Source organism: Echinops telfairi, unplaced genomic scaffold (assembly GCF_000313985.2).
Source record: "Echinops telfairi isolate 266 unplaced genomic scaffold, ASM31398v2 ScPeMD7_7468;HRSCAF=8506_0, whole genome shotgun sequence".
Classification (NCBI taxonomy): domain Eukaryota; kingdom Metazoa; phylum Chordata; class Mammalia; order Afrosoricida; family Tenrecidae; genus Echinops; species Echinops telfairi.
In genome coordinates, this window is record NW_022111369.1 from 48,132,765 (window position 1) to 48,155,720 (window position 22,956).

At 37.8% G+C, this 22,956-nt stretch overlaps 1 protein-coding gene across 1 annotated transcript in view; it reads left to right on the forward strand.

The window, feature by feature from the left end:
- Nucleotides 1-22,956, forward strand: part of ADAMTS3 (ADAM metallopeptidase with thrombospondin type 1 motif 3) — a 326,092-nt gene that overhangs the window by 144,660 nt on the left and 158,476 nt on the right. The window contains exon 4 of the mRNA XM_045284278.1: nt 9,203-9,359. Within this exon, the coding sequence (XP_045140213.1) occupies nt 9,203-9,359 (157 nt within the window). The remainder of the gene's footprint in view (nt 1-9,202; nt 9,360-22,956) is intronic.

Genomic DNA, 22,956 nt, shown 5'->3' on the forward strand with positions numbered 1-22,956 from the left:
TGTTATATCTTTTGGTAGCCAAGCACCGTCCGCTTTCTTCACCACATTTTTTTGTGCACCCATTGTCTTCAGCGATCGTGCCAGGCAGGTGAGCACCTCAGACTGCCGAATTGTTAGAACAAAGTGTTCTTGTGTTGAGGGAGTACTTGTGGAGGGGCCCACTATCCATCTGTTTTCTTAATACTCAACCTATAAATATATGTATATAGGTCTATTTTCCCCTCATCATATATAAATATAATTACATCTTTATATGCCAGTATTTAAATCTCTATGAATTTCTGATTTCTAACTTAAAACTTTTAAACTTCTAGCAGCAGAGTACATATTTAGAATGCCATCATCTGAGAGTTTTTAAAAATTGGAATTTACTCCGATAGCTTATTATGGAATAAAATATATCCTATGAAATGAACCTGTGGTGTTTTGAGAGTGGGAGTATGATTTATGTAGTACTGTGTGTGTCAATTAAGAATTTCGGCATTTCCAAAAATATTCATCGAATGTGTGACTAGTAACTAAATGAGTATATTTCTCACTGGATAAAATTTCCTCCAATACATCATTGTAAGTACTGATTATTTTCCCTGCATTTTATGCGTGGAAATTTTGTCTGTAAACACAGGTGCTTGTATAGTCACTCTTTTTAAGTAGCTGCTGAGTGGGGTAGAAATCAGTGTAGTGCGGTAGGAAGAACAGTAGAAGAATCTGTCTATAGAGCTTACAAATATTCTAGGATCTAAAATATATGTGCTTTTTACTGTCTACCTTTTCTTAATTCTGGATTGTCTTTTCAGCCCCCACTGCTCTAGCAAAATGCTTTTGTTTATATAATTTTCTTTTTATACTTTTGTTCCTAGTTTCTTCCTCACTGAAGTTGTCTTTATTTTGATAAAAGTCTCTACTGCTTTGATGCCCATAATAGTATTCTCTTGTTTCCTATAACCTATTTTTTATTATTAAATTTTTTTTTCATTCCTTTCTGGTTTTCTTCTAAAGTGTTTTATCTTCCCATTTTCATTTTTTTTGCATTCATTTCCTTTCTTAACCCCCTCAATTATTAGACACCTACTTTGAGATAGGGATTACTTGAGGTCCTTGAATATAGCAATGAATAAGTCAGTGTTCGTGCTCACATGAAGCTTATGTTTCCAAAAGGTAATGCCTTGACAAGAAAAAAGTAGGTATATCAAATGAAATGGAGCTACTTCAGGTGGAGGTAGTGCTAGCAGTTCTAAATTATGGGTGGTGGCTGCTGCAGAGAGAACAAGGTATAAAATAATATAAGGAAAAGCCAAAAATAAAAATATACAGTTGAATATGTAAGACATTGTAGGTAATGGTCCATATTTTGGATTTTTGAAATTTCTAAGGATCTCTAGTGAAGCTGTCAAGTAAGCGTTGGGCTGCCAACGGCAAGGTTGGTGGTTCAAAGTCACCAGCTGCTATATTGACTTGACTCGATGGCATTTTTGGTTTGTTTTGGTGCTGGGGACATTTTCTATGATTCTTTGTTGCTTTTCAATCAAATCTCTTCGTGAATTTGTCATATACTTTTCACTTTTTTTTTTGGTCATTTCTTCTGAGGAGGAAATAAAAAGAACAAAGCTCAATGCCATCAAATAAATTCCAACTTATATTGATCCTATTGGACAGAGAATAACCGTCCCTTTGGGGATTTTGAAACTACGAACCTTCAGGAAGTAGACAGATTCATCTTTCTCCCATGCCGTACCTGGTGGGTTTGAACAACAGACGTGTGGTTGGCTCATGGAATTGCCTACCACGCCACCAAGGCTCAGTTCATGTTCAGTATATGTGTGGCTATGATATTTTTTTCTGAATAACAGTTCTCTCTATCCCTGCTGTATTTGGGGCATTTCCACCATTGGGCATTTTTACCTCAAGTAAGAGCAACTCTCCCTTTCTTTCACTGCCTTCTGTCTTGTTTTTCCTTTCTGCACCTCTGTCTCTGTGAATGGTGACATTCATTTCCCAATCATCCACCTTCAAATCCTAGGTAGGACTTGTGGTTGTACTTCCTCCCTTCTGCAATTTCTGGTTTCCTTTATCTATTTTTTTTCCCTTTTTCATTCAAAGCTGAGAGTAAGAGCAACTCCTGACTAGGCGGTTCAAAAACAGAGCACGATTTTAAATTTTCAAGCTCACTGAATCGATTCTGACTTAGTCTGACCCAATCAGACTGGTAGGATATTGTTTCTGCTCATGGTGACCCTTCGGTCCAACAGAATGAAACACCACCTGGTCCTGCACCAACCTTACAATGTTCGTACATTGGAGCCCATTGTTGCAGCCACTGTGTCAGCCCATCCCATGGAGGGCTTCCTCTTTGTTGCTGCCCCTCCACGTCACTACACATGGTAGCCTTCTCCTAATAGGTATAGCTGTTTGAATTCAGAAAATCTTTTCTGGGTTACTAAGCGAAGGTTGGTCATTCAAACCCACCCGAAAGTGCCTTAGAAGAAAGGTCTAGCAATCTGCTTCCAAAAGATTACTGTCTTGAAAAAACGATTGGAGCATTTCTACTTTGAAATACATTCTAACATCAAGAGTCAGACTGAACTTGACAGCAACTGGGTAATATTTTAGCTCAGGCCAGCAATAAAAGTAGCCAGCAAAGGTGTCATGTGGTGTGGGAGTGGAATGTTGTGAGCAGAGTGAAGTGCACGTTTAAAGTTTTGAGGCTTGTTTTGCCTTATAGCCTCAGCAAGATGGTTTGACACCGGGGCTGCAGGAATGGTGTCATACATCAGGACAATTGTGAGGATGGCACAGGACCAAGCAGTGTTTCGTTATTATGTATGTAGGGTCTCTGTGAGTCACAACTAAGTCAATGGCACCTAGTAACAGCAGCTGTAAAAGACAAAAAGCTGCATGTGTGGTTTTCTATGTATAGTGAGATTGTGGTTAAAAAAAAAGAAAACTCACTTAATTTGACTCTCAACTGCCATGTTGGTGCTGCTATGATCCAACCGTTGAATTCCTTTGCATAGTCCATAAAGTACAAGTAAATACATTTTGGTAATCTGTACTTTCAGCCCAGAACCACCTGACATTAGTAATGATATCCCTTGTTGCATATCCTCTTCTGAATCCAGCCTGAACCTCTGTCAGCTCCCTGTCAATGTACTGCTGTGACTGTTGTTGGATAATCTTCAAAAAAATTTTACTTGCTTGTGATATCAATGATATTGTTTTATGAATTGTACATTCTGTTGGGTCACCTTTCTTTGGAGTAGGCACAAATATGGATCAGGTTGTCATTAATTGACAGTTGTGTTAGTCTGGGTAGACCAGAGAAACAAATTCATAGACACTCATATGTATATAAGAAAGAGCTTTATATACAAGTGCAATAGCCCTGATAGATGAGGCTTATGAAAATCACTGTGCATTTCTCAGTAGAGTAGGAAGAAATAATTGATTTGATAAGGGAAAAAGCTGTAAATATTGGCGTGTGCATCTAGAAGATATGTGTTACACACTAGCTCAATCTTCATTTAAGTGAAACCTCAAAGTTTGTTCAAGCCGCTGAGAATTAACAATAGTGAAGGAGCTCTAGTGATGTTTATTTTTAAAAGACCATATAGTCCTGTAGACTCAAGGATTATTGGGTACAGACGTGGTCTGTAGAGCCCATTTAGCTTCTAAGAGTTCCTTGCAAAGCTTGCATAGGGAGAGAGGGTGAAGAGAACACCCCATCTTACAAGTGAGGATGGAAAGGGAGAGATAGATTTGAACTCAACAGAAACAGTCGGAGGAGTATTTGCTGAAAATATGTACTCCATGGTAAGCAGTCCCTCTCTGTCACGTCTATTCTGCCTGGCACTTTGGCAGTAAAACATCCCACCAACAATTAGAATGGCTAAGAAACCCCTGCCTTGCCTATGCTTCATGAGGGCCACTGACTTTGTATGTTATGAAGTTCAGGAGAAAAATATGACTTACCTGTAATTGTGACAGATAGTTTTACCAGAATAATTCCACACGTTTTTATTACTTCTTCACTTTTGTTTTCAAGTAACCATATGATATTTAATGTTATATGTTAATGAACGACCTTTAAAGTAGCATACAAACTGAAAATATTTGTCATATGCACTTTATACTCGGAGATGAGTCCTGGTGGTGTAGTGGTTCTGCATGGTCAGCAGTTTGAAACCACCAGCAGCTTCGAGGGAGAAAGGCTGGCTTTCTAGTCCCATAAACAGTGACAGCCTTGGAAACCCACGTGAGATTGCAATGAGGCAGCACTGACTCGATGGCAGCGAGTATACTTGAAAAACACATTTTAGAAAAAAACATTTGTCTTTAACTATAGTTCCTGCATATGTCCTCAGGTTTGTCAAGTTGTTTCCAGCTTATAGCACCCTGCTATGTAACCGAAGACAACACTGCCAGTTCCTGTGCTATCCTTAACATTCATTGGTAGGTTTGAGTCCATTGTTACATCCACTGTCAGTCTATCTCCTTAACCGTCTTCCTCCTTTGCACTTAACAGATTGGCTCATTTTGATACATATTTGAAGAAGGAACAATGAAGTCTTGTCATTTTTGTTTCCAAGGAGCATTCTGTAAGCCTATGGCATATGGCATCTTCTTTGCCAACATCATTATGCAAAGGCATACATTCTTCTTCCTTCTCATTCATCATCAAGCTTTCCCATGCATGTGAGGTGACTGGAAAATACCGTGGGCTAGATCAAACACATAGTCTTCAAGGAGACATCTTTGATTTTTAGTACTTTAAATAGGTCTTTTTGAGCAGATTTGCCCAGTGCGTCATTTGAGTTTTCAATTGATGCTTCCTACGGTGTTCGTTGAGGATCCAAGTAAAATGAAATCCTTGACAAATCCAACACTTTCTTCATTTATCATGAGGTTGCGCATTAGTTCAGTTGTGAGGATTTTTGTTTTCTTTATGTTCAGTTGTAATTCACACTGTACTTTATACGGAAGGCTGTAGTCTGATCTTCAGCCTCCGTATGTTGTCTTCCTGACTTTCAACAAGCAAGGTTGTGTCCTTTGGGTGTCACAGAGTCATTCATCTTCAAATCCTCCCGCCATGCCCTTTACATAGTTCCGTTTCTCAGATTATTTGCTCAGCATACAGATTGAATAACAGGATGCAACCTGCATGAAAAGATACAATCTTGACACAGAATTTTCCTGATTTTGAATCACACACTATCTCTTTGATCTCTTGAAAGGATTGCTTCTTGATCTGTGTACAAGTTCTGCCTGAAAACTACTAAAGGGCTCTGGAATTCACATTCTTCTCAATGTTATCTACAAATCATGACCCATTCGCTCCAAGACTTGTGCATCGTTCACGGGTCGGGCTGTGGATTATTTAATGTGGCTCTTCTAACCAAACCCTGTAACTCCCTTCAACTGACCTTTCCCTGTAGGGTCTGGTAAGAAGGTGGAGGAAGATCCTGATAGGATTTGCCTGTGAGTAATTATGAACAGGATTCTCTCAAGTGCCACCTGTTGTGTATAAAATGAGCCTTCTCAGAAGCAGGAGTCGGGATTTCATTATCAACAAGAGCCAGGAGTAATGTGTCCTCTGAACCCAAGATCACTTCACAGTGATCTTTGTGGATCCAAAAGAGAGCATTAACATCAACAGAACAGCTTACACATCAAAAGAACAGCAGAAGATCCAGGAGTCCAGAGTGGTGGACTTCCCCACCCACTGAGCAAGTAAAGCTGAGTGTTTTTGTGAAGGAGGCTGGCTTGTGGAGTGAGGTGCCTCCGAGCCCTTAATTGAGAACATTGAACTTGCTGACCCATGGAAGTGGAGCTGAGTTGAGTGCCTTTGGGCTGAGGTTCACTGTAGTGGAGTGCCTCTGGGCACTTAATTCAGGGAGATGGATTAACTGACCCTTTCAACATTTATTAGCAGACATGAAAGAACTTTGTAACATGCCCTGATAAACAACTTAGCCCTGAGCATTTCTCACTGGCAGTACAACTTAACTTCCTTAATAAACCCTTTAATCATGAATTTTGCCTTTGAATTCTGTGTAGCCATTGCAATGGATATCAGAACCCTGAGAACAGGAATTCAGATATCACCATTGGCATCAGAAGTAGGATTTGTTGCAATGTCTCCAGACTCATAGAAGCATGGAGGTTTTTTAGTTCTGCTTTTGTTCTTTTAGGAGATGAAACTAAACTGGAATGAAGTCAATGGAGTAAAACATTTGATTCCTAGAATGGTTATTTTGGTTACTGTTATTTCTAATGGATGTCATGCACGATATGCTGGAGCTGAGAAGAGAAAAGCTGCTTCTGAAGTGGCCAGGGGGAAAAGCCTGACTGATTAAGGTTAATAGGAGCCAGTACCTTCTGGACCCATCCTGCCAGAGTCCCCAGGCTGTATGTAGTAAATACATACAGGCTAGGGGTGGAGAAGAGATCATTGTATTTAAATATTATTTTGAAAAGTAAGGGTCATATGTTTGATTTGGCTTCATTATTGATACTCAATGTTTCTCCTAGTTGATATTGTTTATAGGAAATCAATCATGATTATAAGAGCTTATAAGTCTGCCTTTAGCCTGTATTTGATTAGAATTACTAAAGGTGGTGGGGGTGTTATGAATTGCCTGAACATTTATAGAGGTCTAAACACAGGCATGTACATATGTAAATATACATGACGGTGGTGAAATAGATCTATGTACATATACTTAAAGGTTTAGTATTAAGGTAGCAGATGGACATTGGGCCTCCACTCAAGTACTCCCTCAATGCAAGAACACTTTGTTCTATTAATCTGGCATTCCATGATACTCACCTTCCTGACATGATCACTGAAGACAAAGTGGGTGCATAAGCAAATGTGGTGAAGAAAGGTGCCTAGCTATCAAAAGATACAGTGTCTGGGGTCTTAAAGACTTGAAGATAAACAAGCAGCCATCTAACTCAGAAGCAACAAAGCCCACATGGAAGAAGCACACCAGCCTGTGTGATCATGAGGTGTTGATGGAATCAGCTATCAGGCATCATCAAAAAACAAAAAATCGTATTGTGAAGGAGGAGGAGTGTGGCGTGGAGACCCAAAGTCCATCTGTAGCAATGATGAAACATACAGCTTTCCTCTAGTCCTTTAATGTTTCTTGGCACTATTATCCAAATTATCCAAATTCTACCTGACAAATCTGGCTAGACCAGAGGATGCACACTGGTACAGATAAGAGCTGGAAATACAGGGAATCCAGGACAGATAAACCGCTCAAGACCAATAATGAGAGTAGCGATACCAGGAGGGTAAGGGGAAGGTGGGGGTAGAAAGGGTAAACCAAACACAATGATCAACATATAACCCCTTCCTTGGGGGACAGACAACAGAAAGGTGGGTGAAGGGAGACATCGGTCAGTGTAAGACATGGAAAAAAAAAAAGATAAATTATCAAGGGTTTGTGAGGGAGGGAGGGGGAAAATGAGGAGCTGATACCAAGGGCTCAAGTAGAAAGAAAATGTTTTGAGAATGATGATGGCAACAGATATACAAATGTGCTTGACACAATGGATGTATGTATGGATTGTAATAAGAGTTGTATGAGCCCCCAATAAAATGATTTTTTTTAAAAAGAATTGCCTGAAAACAAGGCTTTTGTTTGAAGCCATGGTAGAGTAAGGGACATAGAAAGAAAACCTGAGCCCCAGTCAGAACTACTAAGAGAACAGTAGTTTTATTTTTGAAGGGAAGACCTGCAGAACAAAATTAAATAAGTAAAACTGTTTGGGTTTTGAAAATGTTAAGCACACGGTTTTTGTCATTGTTTGTATGAACGCTTGAAAGTTTGTGCCCTGTAGAAAAGGTTCCCTTCTAGGACTGACAGTTAAAGGGAGGTTAGGGGTTAGATGTGCTCATGATGGGGGCCGCTTGGATCAGTTTACTGGGTAGAAGTGGGGGAGATGCAAAAGAAAAGCCGTTCCCATGGATATTATCAGAATCCTGAGAGGTAAAATAGCACTAATTAAAACATCACACATCGTCAGTATAACAATACCAATTTTAGTATTCTCTGTTTCAGTCAATATCTAGCTGACATCAGCAATGGTCTGTTATTGCATGTCTTATTTTGTATCATGATAACATTTTTGACAGTTTCATATCAATGTATTGCATTAACTGTTCATAAATTCTCTTTAGAAGAACTTCACTTGGGTCTGATATTAATTATATTACTCAATAATTTCTTCACTGTATTTTCATTTTCCTGGGACATATTGCTAGCAACTGATCTTTCTAACTTTGGTATTCTACTCACTACTAATTATCACAGCAGCTTGACTGCATGTTTACTCAATGTTAAACCATAGGACTTGGAGTAATCTTCATTTCATCACATGTGACATCTATATTTAGTATTTAAATTTGAATAAGTCATATTGATTGTTTTTATTTGTAGGCATATAAGTATTATCGTACTGTTGCACTTCAGGATAGATCGTGCATGCTTTTGTACCATGTATAGTCCTTATCTAAATAATAATTTTAAAAAAGGATATGAAATAGAATCATAAAATGAAAATAAAATAGAGGTGGATTGACTTGAACTTTTCAGTATTGGTGGATAAGATTTTAAAAGGGAAAAATTATGTGTTCATAAAGTTGTTTCAGGACAGGGAAAATGTGGTGTTCGTACTTCAAATGAATAAATATTAAAACTGTGGGGTTTCTAATTAAATATTAAGAAGTTTGTTTAAAAAGCAGAACTGCGTGTATGCTGATTATAATATGCTACTCGTTCCATGGGAAGCACATGTAAATTAGTTAAGAGACTGGTGACATAGCACTATCTACAGACCAGTACAGGAGGACATGGAGTTTGTGTCCCAGGAGCTGTCTTTTAGCGATCAAGTTCTACATGGAATACACAAACAGTACTGTCAGTGTGGAGGAATGCTCACATTCTGTTCTTCTTTTAACCTACACACTTTTGATTTCAACTTTATGTGAATTTTAAATTTTCATCTAATAATGATTTCTCAGTTGTATATTTTACTATCCTGAATAACACTTATCCATTTTAAATGAGTAACCAAATGTGAAAAAGAAGAAACTTAGTTATCAAAAACTGTCCTCTTTTAATAGCTTAAAAATTACTTGTAATTTATGAATATGATAATGTTTAGAAATTAACCTAACTCATGCATCTTATAGGCTGGAATGATCAAGAGTGATAATGATGAGTATTTCATTGAACCCTTGGAAAGAGGGAAGCAGATGGAGGAAGAAAAAGGAAGAATTCATGTTGTCTACAAGAGATCGGCTTTAGAACGGGCTCCCTTAGACATGTCCAGAGACTTCCACTACAAAGGTAGGCATCTTTGACAATAATTGACAATTTAATTGTTGAATGTAATTTTAAGGTATGCAGATAGCAAACCTCCCATCAATTGTGAGGATGTGATTGCCATGCACTTTTGTATAAAATGGAGGTAATAATAAAAGTTTACAATGATAAATAAGCAAACATGGCTTGCTTCATTTTTTAATGCAAGTGTTTCTGTTAGAGGTTATTACTTTATTATAGTGCATTATCGTGTTTCTGTCATGTATTGTTTATGATTTATTTTTACGGTTTTACATCAAAACTATGTTTTCTCTAACTTACCTTAAAGCAGAAATATTTGTGTTTTCTAGAAGCATATATGCATTGTTAATTTTATTTTACAGTTATTTAAATGGGATATTGGTATGGCAAAGAGTTGCCTTTGATCCTTAGAGTAGTGTGATAGATGCTTTTTGAAATAATATTTGATTTTAAGCTCTATTGTGCCAAATTATTACATGTGGAGAAGGCAATGAGTGAAGTGGTCTGTTGATAATTATTTAAAGTGAGCTAGTGCCCTAAAGTTAAGAAAAGCATTAAAGTTTTCCTTTCCTGGTTGTCTATTTGTTTTAATATAATTGGATATTATTTTGGTTATGAGATAATTTAATAAGGTAGGTAGAGATATTTATATATGAGGTGGGAAATTTGGTGATCTATATTTCTGGTCAAAATTTTAAAAGACTATGCTTCTTTTGTCAGGCTAACTTTCTGAGTTAAGAATAAGGGGAACTCTCCCCTGGACCTCCCTAAACAATTGTAACTCCTTAGAAATTAAACTTTATAGAAATTAATTGAATAGATAATACATTTGCTTATTTAAAATCCTGTCTTTGATTTTTGAATAAATGTATTTGTTCATATACAAAGAGGCTTTAAAAAGTTCCTAGAAAAACTCCATTATTATTTTTGTTTGTTTGTTTATGAAAGGGTTTATTATTATTCTTTTATAGCAACACTTTTTGACTTTCTCTTTATTTTATTATTATTACCAAAAAATTTTAAATAACTTTATTGGGGGTTCTTACAGCTCTTATAACAATCCATACATCCATTGTGTCGAGCACATGTGTACATTTGTTGCCATCATCCTTTTCAAAACATTTGCTTTCTACTTGAGCCCTTGGTATCAGCTCATTTTTAAAAAAATTTTTTTAAAATCAATTTACTGGGACTCATACAATTAATCACAATACATAGATCAATTGTGTAAAGCACATCTATACACTTGTTGCCCTCAACTCCATTATTTTTTTATTCCATTTTCCATGAACCTTTTGAAACCCCTTGTAAACATATTGTTAATACCTCCAGTAAATTCAAAAAGTATCTTACCTTTGGATGTTATGTATAATCTTCTATTTTACCTTCTTCTGGATTAATGATGTCTTATGTTGTAAGGGTTGTTGCCTATCAGTGTGATTTTCAGATGGCACCAATTTTCCTTAAATGCTGTACTAACAGAATATTTCTTGAGAAACTTTTTCAGAATTGTCTCACAAGTTTCTGCATTACAAAACAGAAATTAATTTCTAGCTATGTTAAAATGACATGTTTTCCTATCCAAGAAAGTCACCATAGGGTAACCAAAAAGGAATGTGCCAGAGTTAGATAGATGGCTCTGGGTACTGTCTCTGTCATGAACTGGCTGGGTTACTTTGGATAAGTGCATAATCTTCCGAACCTTTCTGCTTAAATTGAATCTCTGATTAAATCCCTTCTGGATATTCAGTATGTCCTCTAAAATATATGTTCTGCAATTATTTTCCTAATTATCAAAGTAAATGCCTTATCACAATTCTTGCTTTGGCAGCTAGCTCCTTAGAACTGACATTCATTTAAGTGCTGTGTCTGTGTTCAAACAGATTGGGAACTGGTCTAGATGACCAGTGGTGATATGGAGGAAAGGAGCAAATGGGTAGAGCTTGAGCAAGAACAATGAGAATTTGTGATGGCTTAGATGCTATGGGTGGAATGAGGAATAGGGATCAAGATGACTTGGAATCCTGAACTGGGTGTTAGCTTTTCAGAATTTAGGTATAAGATATAAAAGAAAATACAGAAATAGGTTTCATCAAGGATAATAAGTACAAACTGTTTTTGGCATATTAAGATCGACAATACATTAGAGAGAAATGAAGCCTGCTTATTCTGTTTTCATAATCATGGACCAGAGTCCAAGTTGAATGACTTCATAGATTTGAGGGGGCTTCAAACTGTTCGTTGAAAAACTGAAATTAAGAGAGCACAGAATTTTCCCTTTAGGAGCGCTTTTGTATGTTGCGGTAAAGGAAGGTACAGGCTCCCCTGGAGGTCATGCTGTAGGTACCGGTTTATGGCATTTGGAGTATTTCTGCTTGTCTTAATCTCTCATTCCCAAGTCTGTGTCACTGAATATCTGAAGGCATGCATTGCTCATAACGGAGAGTGCATCAAAGATGGTGGCTTTCGTGGATGAGAGCATTAATTCCTTAAAAGCCAAAGCCAAAGTCAAAAGTAACAACAACAATAAGAAACTGCTTCTTCCACACGCAAGAACCCTAACTTAATCCACTTGGCCAAACACAAGTATCTATCACCACCCTGGTGGTGTGGTGGCTGGGTGTTGGATTGCTAACCTCAAGTCAGTTCAAAACCACCAGCTTCTCCTTGGCAGAAGGAGTAGTTTTCTACTCCTGTGTAGAGTTGCAGTCTCAGAAACCCACAAAGGCAGTTCTCCTCTTTCCCATAGGGTCACTATGAGTTGAAATCAACTTAATGGTAGTGAGTCAGACCTCCCAGCGTTGGTGTTTATGCGAGTTCTCAATAAAAGTCACCGTTGGAGCCTATTGAGAGTATGATTTATCATATGGGACACTAGAGCATAGAGTACCAAGCAATTACTGAGTATAATGGAGGATGAGACACCACACAACTTTTCATTTCATTTGCCATGGAGTCATGATTCTGATCCTAACAATCACAAGAACATGTACAATTTGGGTACAAAACTATACATACGACAGGCATTAACCAGTCCCACACAGAACCCGGATGAGCTTTCCTTGACACTTAGGAGGGAAGTTGTATTGTTTTTAAAAATGTGAAAAACTGGAAAGAGCTCTTTAAGATTTCATTGAAGTTGTGAAATCACACATTCAGTGCTCTGCTTTCGAATTCCTTTGTTTTAAGGCTACGATGGAAAGCAGCTCTACTTTTGGCAGTGTGCACTGATCTAGTGCAGTTCTGAGCTGGCATGTGTCCATACCACATAGCATTGCCAGTGTCTGGCAATGGAATACTATTCTTTGCAGTAAACAGCAAACATTAACTTGGCATGCTTATGATAAAGACATTTTCTACTCCATCATGAGGAAACTTTAATTTGCTTCTGTTTTTTCATGACTTCAGCTTAAAAATTTTAGAAATCACACATTTTTGGCATCTTTGATTTAGACAAAATTATTTCACACTTTGTTCTCTTTTTAAAACTTAAATTAGTAACTACATGGTGAATGTAATATTAAAGGATCATGAAATATACATCTACTATTAATAATCTGTTTAAACTAAACTGTCTAAAAATGGCAACTATATCCCTTACTGTCTGTAAAAAATGTCTGTCTTGTCATCATTAAACGAGCTTTAGGTAGTCCATTTGCGGGGTTTGGTGGGGTGGCGGGGGCAGGCTATACTTGTATGATATCAGTCAGCTTTTCATATTTTATTTAATCCCCAGGCCCTTAGGCTTTTCCCCTCAAATGACAAGCTGTTCATTCACTAGAAGCTTAGTGTTGAAATAATTTTTGTAATTACTTCCGACCAGTGGGAAACAAGGAATAGTAAGCCTTTATCTTTTAGCTTCCTTTCAGAATTTTCATTTTCCTGCGTGAACCCAAGTTCTTGTGTAGCAGCTGTGGTTGCCATGGTGCTGCGAAGGAGAGTCTTTGTCCCAGGTGGGAAACATGTAGAAGTCAGAAATGATTTGGGAGTTGCTCCTGGTTGCCCGGGAATGGTGCTATGAAATAAGAACTAGAATAATGGAAAACCTCTGCCTTATTTTAGTGATGCTAGGAGTTCCTCATCCACAGAGCCCTTCTTTGAATCTATAGACATGTCAGTAGGTGATCTAACCCTTTGGATCTTGAAGTTCCCATGACCTATGCCCTGATCAAGGAGAAACATTGGTGGGATTTGACTCCATGAAAAAAGTAAATGTGGGGAAATTAATTTTAACAGATATTTTCTTATTAAATGAAGGATTGGATATAATGTCACTAAAGCATTAATATCTGTCAAATAGCTACTCTCACCCCAGCTCCCTCATAGGTGTTAACTCATAAATATTTCACAGTTACATAGTTTAGTTTATAACATAATCTATGAGTAGAGCCAGACATTCATTAAAGCTACTGTTTGTAGAATTTCATTTCAGATTGGTCTTATTTATTTCAATCTGTGTATTATAACTGCTAGCAAAATGAAGGCATTTGAATTCTAATATTAAGTAAATAGAGAACAGTGCAGGTGAACAAGCTGTTAGATATGAAACATAAAGAATACTTTCTTTTCTATCAATAATAATATTAACATGCCTCCCTATGTCTAGTCTATGGTTACCTGAATAGGTTTAATGAAAGGAGTTTGCTTAGGAAATATTTAGATTAATAGCTGGAAAGCATTTTAGACTTTTTTTAAAATCCAAAAATAACTGCAGATGGAGGAACAAAATTCTTTATTGGCAGTTTAGACCAGCTGGGCTGTTAATTATTTATTAATGTGCTGTGAATGCACAACGATAATAGGAAATGCTTAGCTATATTGTGTTAACTGACATGAAATTTCAGGCATTAAAACTTATGTAGGGTAGAAATAACTTAGGTCCGGTATTGATTTGTAAACTAAAAGGAGATGTACTCAGAAGAAGCAATATCAATTGTTGACTTGAGGGAGCAGTTCATATTAAGGAAGCACGATGTTGATATTAAAAGTCATTTTTCTTTTTGAATATAAAATGTGTCCTATTATTAAATATATTTAATATTTGTATTTCGTTCATTTATTTCTTTTAATATTTATATTTCATTCAGGTCAACTGCTGATGTTTAGGTATATCTATGTACATAGAAAGAGACCAAGAAATGGCTCAAACTGTTGTAAAATTGTGTAAGTCCAGTCCTGATCAAGCCTGTGGCTCAGATGAAATCTGTAGGCTTCGCCTGATGTGTATAGCTTCAGGGGACTAATGAATAGGAAGACTACAAGCTCATGGATGGAATGCTGAATGAATCCAAGGTTGACTCCTGGAATAAGCAGGTGGTATCACAGGAGGTCAACGATCCAGATCCAGCAATAGAAGGGAGCTAGCTTCCACACATTATCAGTCTATCCTAAGAGCAGGCCACACCTCCCTTAATTATATCAAGACAGTGCCTAGATTAGGGACGTAATGATGTTAGGTGCCCTCCAGTGAATTCCGACTCATCATGACCTTAAGTACAACAGAAGGAAACATTGCCCTGTCATGCGCCCTCCTTACAATTGTTCTGATATCGGAACCCTTCGTTGCAGCCATTGTGTCAATCCATCTTGTCAAGGGCCTTTCTCCTCTTTGCTGCCCCTCGACCAAATATAATGTCCTTCCCTAGGACTGGTCTCGCTACCAGGAGGCGGTACTCTCCCCTCCTTTTCCCAAAGCTGCTTGCCTGCTCACAGAAGATTCCACCATGGAGCAGACTGCACTATGTTAGACCATGTGGTGAAAAAAAATCCCGGCCCACCCAAGTTGACTTATAAACCTATCAGAGTTTCTGTGGAGGAGGCTGCAAATCATGGTGGCCTGTGGGTAGCAGATTGGACTATCTCTGGTCTGCACCATCACCACAATCTTTTATTATTGAGGCTCTTGCTTGAATTCATCTCATTGAAGGTTTTCCTGGTTTTTGGTTTTTGATGACCTTTTGCTATATTTTACAATTTCACTCTGCTCATATCAAATGTGCTTAGACACAATTTAAAGCATGTGCTTAGTTTTATTCTAGGTTTAATGACTTATGAGCGGTCATGTAAGTAAGTGGGAAGTACTTACATAGGAATACCAAGAGTTCCGCGAGCTTAGTAACCTTGTACTTCATCATTTGTATTTCCAATTCATGTAATGGATACTTTTTTGAAGGAGATAACTTGATGTAATTAGATTTATTTCTTTTTCTGTGTTTGTTTTAGTTTAGCTTTCTTGCTGGATCATTGATTTTAAATGTACACGTTTATGAAAATCAATGTTATTTGTTCCGGAAAGTGTTCATTTTAGTGTTTAGCAAACTTTTAAATCTTTTTATTTTTGTGAACCCCTTGAATCCCTGTGGAAGATTTGGGAATATTTTTCACTGCCAGCTCTCTGCTTGGTATCCTTTTGGCCTGTGGGCTCCAGGCTAGTGATACATGCTTAGAGAGAAAAGGAGCAATGAGAAGAAAGAAATATAGCACAGAAATAATATATATTTTAATTTATTTAAGATTAGCTGATGATAACGGTGAATTAAAGCATGAAAACTACATTTAAGCTGAAGTAAATGTTCCTGTGGTCCATGATGCTGTAAGAACCAAATACATGGTTTTATTTTTGGCCAGGGATTTTACTGTACCAGTTAGGTGGGGCTGGTATACATATAAAAAGTTTAAAATTACTCATGAAAATGCTCACATTTTAGACTTGGTATAATGCTAGAAGGATTTCTTTTAGGAATGACTACACTAGATAAGAATATATGGCCCTTGGTCACCTTTCAGGTCTGGAATTTAACTCGCCTCTAAGACAGAATAAGAAACTATTAAAGATCAAAAGGCCATATTTACCCTAGAACAAAGTTCAGAGGGTTAGGAAAGGGACAGGAAATACAAAGAGGAAGTGGGATAAATGGCAATACATTGAGGGGGTTGCAATAGATACGTTGAAACAAAATGTGTAGGAATTGCTGAATGTAAAATTGGTGACCTGCTTTGTAAACCTGCACTCAGGTTATAGTCAGTACAAGTTGTAAAATAAGTTTTAAAAAGGATATATAGAATTTACAGTAGATAACACATTATGTATAGTATATCCCTGCCATTTGAGTATCTTACTGCATAACTGGGGGAAATCTTACATATAGCTGACTGAGGAGTAGTTCAAATTATTTTTCTCATCTGTCAAGACTACTGAAACCATATATAAGCCTCTAGCACAGTGGTTCTCAACCTTTCTAATGCTGTGACCCTTTAGTACAGTTCCTCATGTGGTGGTGACCCCCAACCATAAAATTATTTTTGTGGCCACTTCAAAACTGTAATTTTGCTACTGTTATGAATCATAATGTATATATCTGATATGCAAGATGTTACTTTAATTGTTACAAATTGGACATAGTTAAAGCACAGTGATTAAAGCATTAATTAAAGCATTTACCCAGTAATTATAATTCATGAAGTGTTGTTTTACCTCCAAACTGCTGCTTTGTACACAGTAGCTGCTCTCTACACATGTGTGACTGGTCCACATAAATACATTATGGTGCCAACCCTTTCACCTCTATTTGTACTGGGTGTATGTGATGGAGTTGACGTGATGATGTCATCATGCTGGGTACTTGTATGTGGGTGTATCTGCATGTGGGCGGACCCGCCTGGAGATGGATAGAGGAGCAGCGGTGTCTCTGTTCCTAAGACCATTGGAAATGTATTTTCTGATGGTCTTAGGCGACACCTGTGAAAGGGTCGGTTGACTCCCAAAGGGATCGCGACCCACAGGTTGAGAACCGCTGCACTAGCAGGAGCCCTTAGGACATGTTGATTAGTATTGGGCTGCTAGCTGCAAGGTCTGCAGTTCAAACCCACCATCCATTCTCAGGGAAAAAGATGAGGCTATCAGCTCCTGTAAAGATTGACAGTGTGGAAATCCTTTATAAGGTCACCATAAGTTGGAAGCAATTTGATGGTAGTCGCTTTTATATGCTTCTGTTTTAATGTATTCCATGCTTTGGGACTGAGATCCTAATTCGTTAATTGACAACTCTAATCAGTAACTCTCAAGCAGAGTAAGCCTTTGCTTAGATTCTTGTTCAAAGAAGTCTTTAATTCTAAGTATTTGCCAACCAGTTCCTGAGGAAGCCTTTGATTGTTTCTAGTGTATTTTGCAATTTGCTGTGTGCTCTTTAAATGTTAAGGACGGATTGTGTGTGGTATGAAAACTCGTTGTTCAGTCCTCTGTTTCAGTACTTTGGCAGTTTATATTATGTTTTAACATTCTGGCAGGCTTTATCCCAATCACATGTGCTGCAGGCATAAAATCAATGTCTAAGCCTCTTTTGGTGAGATAATTAATGACAAAATTTTTTTTTTGTCCTGTGTCATAATACCTATCCAACTAAAATGCCATTAAACAGCTTTCAAATAGTAGGAAATTAGAACATTCAGATCAGCTTTTCATTTTCTTCACTTCTGATTTTCAGTGACATGAGAGGGGGTACCCCCCAAAATACAGAATTGCACTGGGTGGACCACAGCTCTCACAGTACACCTCTTTCTCGCCAGGCAAGCAAAGAGCAACTCGCTCTGATTTAGTGCAGTCCGTGGTGCTGCTGGGAGGGCTCTCACGGGTCACGGTGAATTCCTCATGAAAGAGTGTTGCGGGAACCTCGTTTTTTTGTGATGGACAATTTCAGAGAACAGCGTGCTGCTGTGAAACTTTGTTTCCTGCTCAGGAAAAATGCCACATAAACTGTTGAGCTCAGTTTATAAGGACAACGCGTTGGGAAAAACTCAAGTGTTCGAGAGGCTTTCTCGGTTCAGAAAAGGTGAAATGTTAATTGATGACAAGCCTTGTTCTGGACTTCTGCTAACCTTCTGAACGGACAAAAATGTTGACTTGTATTACATTTGGAGTTCATTCCACCAGGTCAGACTGTTAATCTAGCTTTCAATTGAGAGGTTCTGAAAAGATTGCATAACAGTGTGCCACAAAAGAGGCCTAATTCATGGCAGACAAGGGGACTGGTTTTGCCAGCACAACAACGTACCTGCTCACACAGCCACCTCAGTGTGCCAGTTTTTGGCAAATAATAGCATGCCTCTCTTGCTCCTAGTACCTTATTTACCTGACTTTCCTCTATGTGACTTCTTTTTGTTTTCATGAATGAAGAGGGACATGAAAGGACAGCGATTGAGGACATAGAAGAGGTGAAGATAAAAATGAGGGAGGTGCTGTCAGCCATCCAAACAGATGAGTTTGAAAAATGGAATCACAGATTTGATAAATGTATTAAGTGTGATGGAGAGTATTTTGAAGGTGATAAGGTTATTTTGTAAAAAAAAAATTAAATACATAGCTTTGAAAAATTTTTTCACTGGGGGGTATCCCATTGTATGTGGGTAAAGCCAAGATGTATTTTTGATGCAAATATACATGCTTTGTTCATTTTCATTTCATGAGCTTGGGCATGGCAGCTGAGCCGAGTGGGAAGTAGACATCGTTGGCAGGTGAAGTCGGTAGATCATTCTAAGTATGTTGAAATGCAATAGAATTGGGTTAATGAGATGGGGATATGCTGTTGTCAGCATCCCCGTGGAAACAAAAAACATTTGAAAAAGTACAGAAGCATTTGAAGAGAGTTACTTTCAACTAAGTCCCCTGAGCATGTTTCTCTCATTCACTTGAATGAGTTTTCTTAAATCTATGGGGAAAATATTCTAAAATGCTTTAATTTTAAACTTGTACATATTATTAATGGACATTTGGAATATATACTGTTCTTAGAATTTTAAAATAGATTTGTGACCTAAAGCATAGACATAGGACAAAATAATTGCTACAGTAATCACCCATGGTCTTATTCACCCATCCTTTGTGACTGTGTCATCTTTGACCCAAATTATATTGAGACTCAACCCCTCAATATCACCAGCCTTACCTCACGGGGTACACAGACCACTTCTCCTTTCTAGTTCTCCCTTTTGTGGCTTTACGGCAACTTTGACAAAGCATTTTTGATATTCAAAGTTAACTTCAAGTTTTACACCCTAAATAGGGATTAAGTAACCAGAATTTACTTAAGTGTGGCTATGAATATGTCTTTTATCATAGTGTGATGGCTCTGTGGCATGCATTTTTTTCATTCTAGATAAGTAGGGGGTTGACATTTTAGATCATCAAATTTGTAGTCAACAATCTAAGACACCAATCAAGCCCACCTACCCTACTAGTTTACCTCTCCCCTTCCCTTGATTGTTCTCTTCCCTCTTGTAGCCCATCCTCTTTCACTTCACCCAGTAGCACATTCACACCTGACTGCCATCTAGTCCAGCAGTTCTCAACCTATGGGTCGCGACCCTTTTGGGGGTCAAACAGCCTTTTCACAGGGGTCGCCTGAGTCATAGCAGTAGCAAAATTACAGTTATGAGGTGGCAACAAAAATAATTTTGTGGTTGGGGTTCACCACCACATGAGGAACTGCATTAAACTGCCATGGCATTGGGAAGGTTGAGAACCGCTGATCTAGCCTATTGCTTTAACTTTCCCCCTTGTGCACTGCACCTCTTTCCCTCCAACTCCAAAGTCTATTCCCGTTGGTAGGAAAGTCCCTGTCTTGGGTGTTCCCCCTCCCTGAGTCCCATCCCCTTATTACAGTGGTCTTATACAATATCTGTCATTTTGTGATTGCCTAACTTCATCCAACACAATGTTCTCCAGGTCTATCCATGCCATGAGGTGTCTGGTGGTTTTGTCGTTGCTTTTTAGTGATGATTATCTCACTGTGTGTCTACACCAGAGTCTCTTTGCATATTCTTCTATTGCTGGGCATTTAGGTGGTTTCCATCTTCTTGCTATTGTGAACCATGCGGCAATGAACATGGGTGTGCGTATATCTGTTCGTGTTGTCCCTTACTGGGTAAGGATATATATCCAAGAGGGATTGATGGTGTTTATGAAATTTCGACTCCTTAGTTCTACACACAGTGTATTAGGGTTCCACTCTCTTAGCCTCTCCAGTATTTGTTATTTTCTGGGGTTTTTTTGTTTGTTTTGTTTTTTACCTTAGCTGTCATTGTCTGTGTAGGTAGTATCACGTTGTTTGCTTTGATTTGCATGTATTGGTTATTTATAAATGTTCATGGACAAACCAGAAGAAAAAGAGGAAAAATATTATCTCGCTATCTTATAATATAGAATCCTCTGGCCGAGCGTGAAAGGCATCCATTGTATTTGGTTCTGTGTCAGCCCATGTGTGAATGTTCTGGCTGCCCTAAAGAACACTTCCAGATGAATATTTCATGTCTGCCTGCTTCTGCTACTCTGCTGGCATTCACTAAAGATATTCTGATATGCAAGTGATGTTGCTGAATTCAGGCTGTGACTTCTATTCCACCCAACCAGTGTGATCTACCCTTTAGCTTTCTTGGGGACCCACAGTAGCCTTGATTGAGCATCCCTTTCACACAGGTTCCAAGGAAACACAGGTGTTGCTGTTATTGCTGTCCAGATTAAGGAGAATTGAACGTCCTGGACTGTAACCAGATTGAACTCATGAGTGTTTTCTTGCAAGGGTCCTCCTAATAGAGTCGTTAGAAAAGGTTTGTCCCTTGGGAGTCCCCCAGATACTTCTGCTTTAATCTCACATCCTTGTCTTTCTGAGACTTGTCCTTCAGGGAGCTGGGAAGATACCAGAGCCACTTTCTACCATTCCTGTATGCCTTCCTTTTCCCATAAGAAGCCCTGAATTAAACAAGATAGACTTACTTTTTACCTGCTCTAACTACAAGATGTATTTTCTTCATTAATTATTCCAGCTGAATGACTAAGTTTTATGGTCTCCAGAACTTTCTCTAAGCTGAAAGAAAACAAAAAACAAACAGCCTTTATGGCCTGGTCCCCGAACTGGCATTGACACCGTATGTGAAAACTAACATGGCATAGAAAATGTGTTCTCTTCCCGGACAGTTTAGCTTGTTATGTCTATTTTCATTTGAGAAGTCTTATTTTAATATCAGCTGTTGAGTGTTGAGTCTCCAATTTGTATTCTTGCTGTAACATTATTAGGGGCCAATGTTTTTTGCTCTTATCTTTCTCTCCCTTTCCCCAAGACCTCCTAGCTGGTTGCTACAAAATAATTAGTGAGTAGATTATATATCCATAGGGCAGAGAGGAGTGCACATTAGAAATTTCAGAAATATGATTCCTATGTTACAAATGCTATATGTTTCTGTAGCCAACATTATCATCGATCTATATTATAGTTTCAGAAATTACATATTAAGAGGGTGTTGAAAGGGCATATAGGGTTGTTGTTTTTTTAATCTGTTTGATATATATAATTTGGAATGAGCCATGTAAAATGGCAACAAACAAGCAAACAAACAAGCAAAACAGGGTTACACATGGATTTACTGCCAGAAAAAATAAATATGCATCATTTACTCTTAGTACATGATTTAAATTGCACTCTAAAATAAATTTTAATAATCCAGCCTTGGCAGCTAGAGCCACAAGGCAAACCTTAGAATTTTGCATTTTCCAGTGTTAAAACATCCAATTTTGAAGACTAAGCTATATCTATTACTTATGAATGTTCTTTTATGTTAATATCTGCAAACACAGAACCTTATTCCAAATTCTAAAGAATTGGTATGAATAAATGGAAGATGATACCAAATGTATTCTTTTCGTTCATTTAGAAACATCAGAGCTCCTTTAAGATATTATTCAAAGCACCTAGTAATTTTATGCAAATTAGAGAAGATATTAATTATATCATACAGTCACTGTGTGACCGTATACTTACTTTTGCAGATTTTTCTAACTTTGATCCAGGGGTTTAATAATGTGTTGAAAGAGAGGAGGTAGCTTGTGCAGTACTCCTTTAGCACAAATAGGGAGGTCATCTGTTTTAGTCTTCTTCTATTCTTGGCAATAACAAAGGAAAAATTAATAAGGCCAATCATGATGGCAGTACCTTACCTTAGGTATTCAGATCCAGTGAATTAGCTAGAAATTACTACGGTGCCTTAAGAACAGCTTGAATGTGATCTATAGCCAGAAAAACAAATGGGGCTGGGAAGTTATAGTACTCAGTATTTAATCCTCTGAGAATAACCCTGTTATATTTAGGTCTCAGGGCAGAATATAAGTGACTACCTCAGAAAGGCATTTTGATTCATATGAAAACAGTCTGAGTTAATATGGGCTCACACATATTCAACCTCCGTTCTCTGTTCAACCACCTTTTCCCTATTCCCTCTCACCTTAATTAGTATCCATTCCTCTGAAAGGAATTTCTTAGCCGGAGGAAGATCTTCCAACTGTGTTAAATTTCTTAAAGTTAGCCAAGGATATCCTGTAAAAACAGCCTCATGCATTTGGACCTGATCTCCTGAGCCAGTTTTAAAATTAGATCTTCAACTGGATTTTTAGAATGCTACCATCCATAATCTAAAGAGCAACTTTTAAATATATGCAAAAGTATCTTATATATGCCTGTTTAATAACTTATTTAATATCTCAAGAAGAAAAGAGAGCTCATATTCCTTAAGTTTTTTTAAAAATCATTTTATTGGGGGCTCTTTTTTTTTTTTT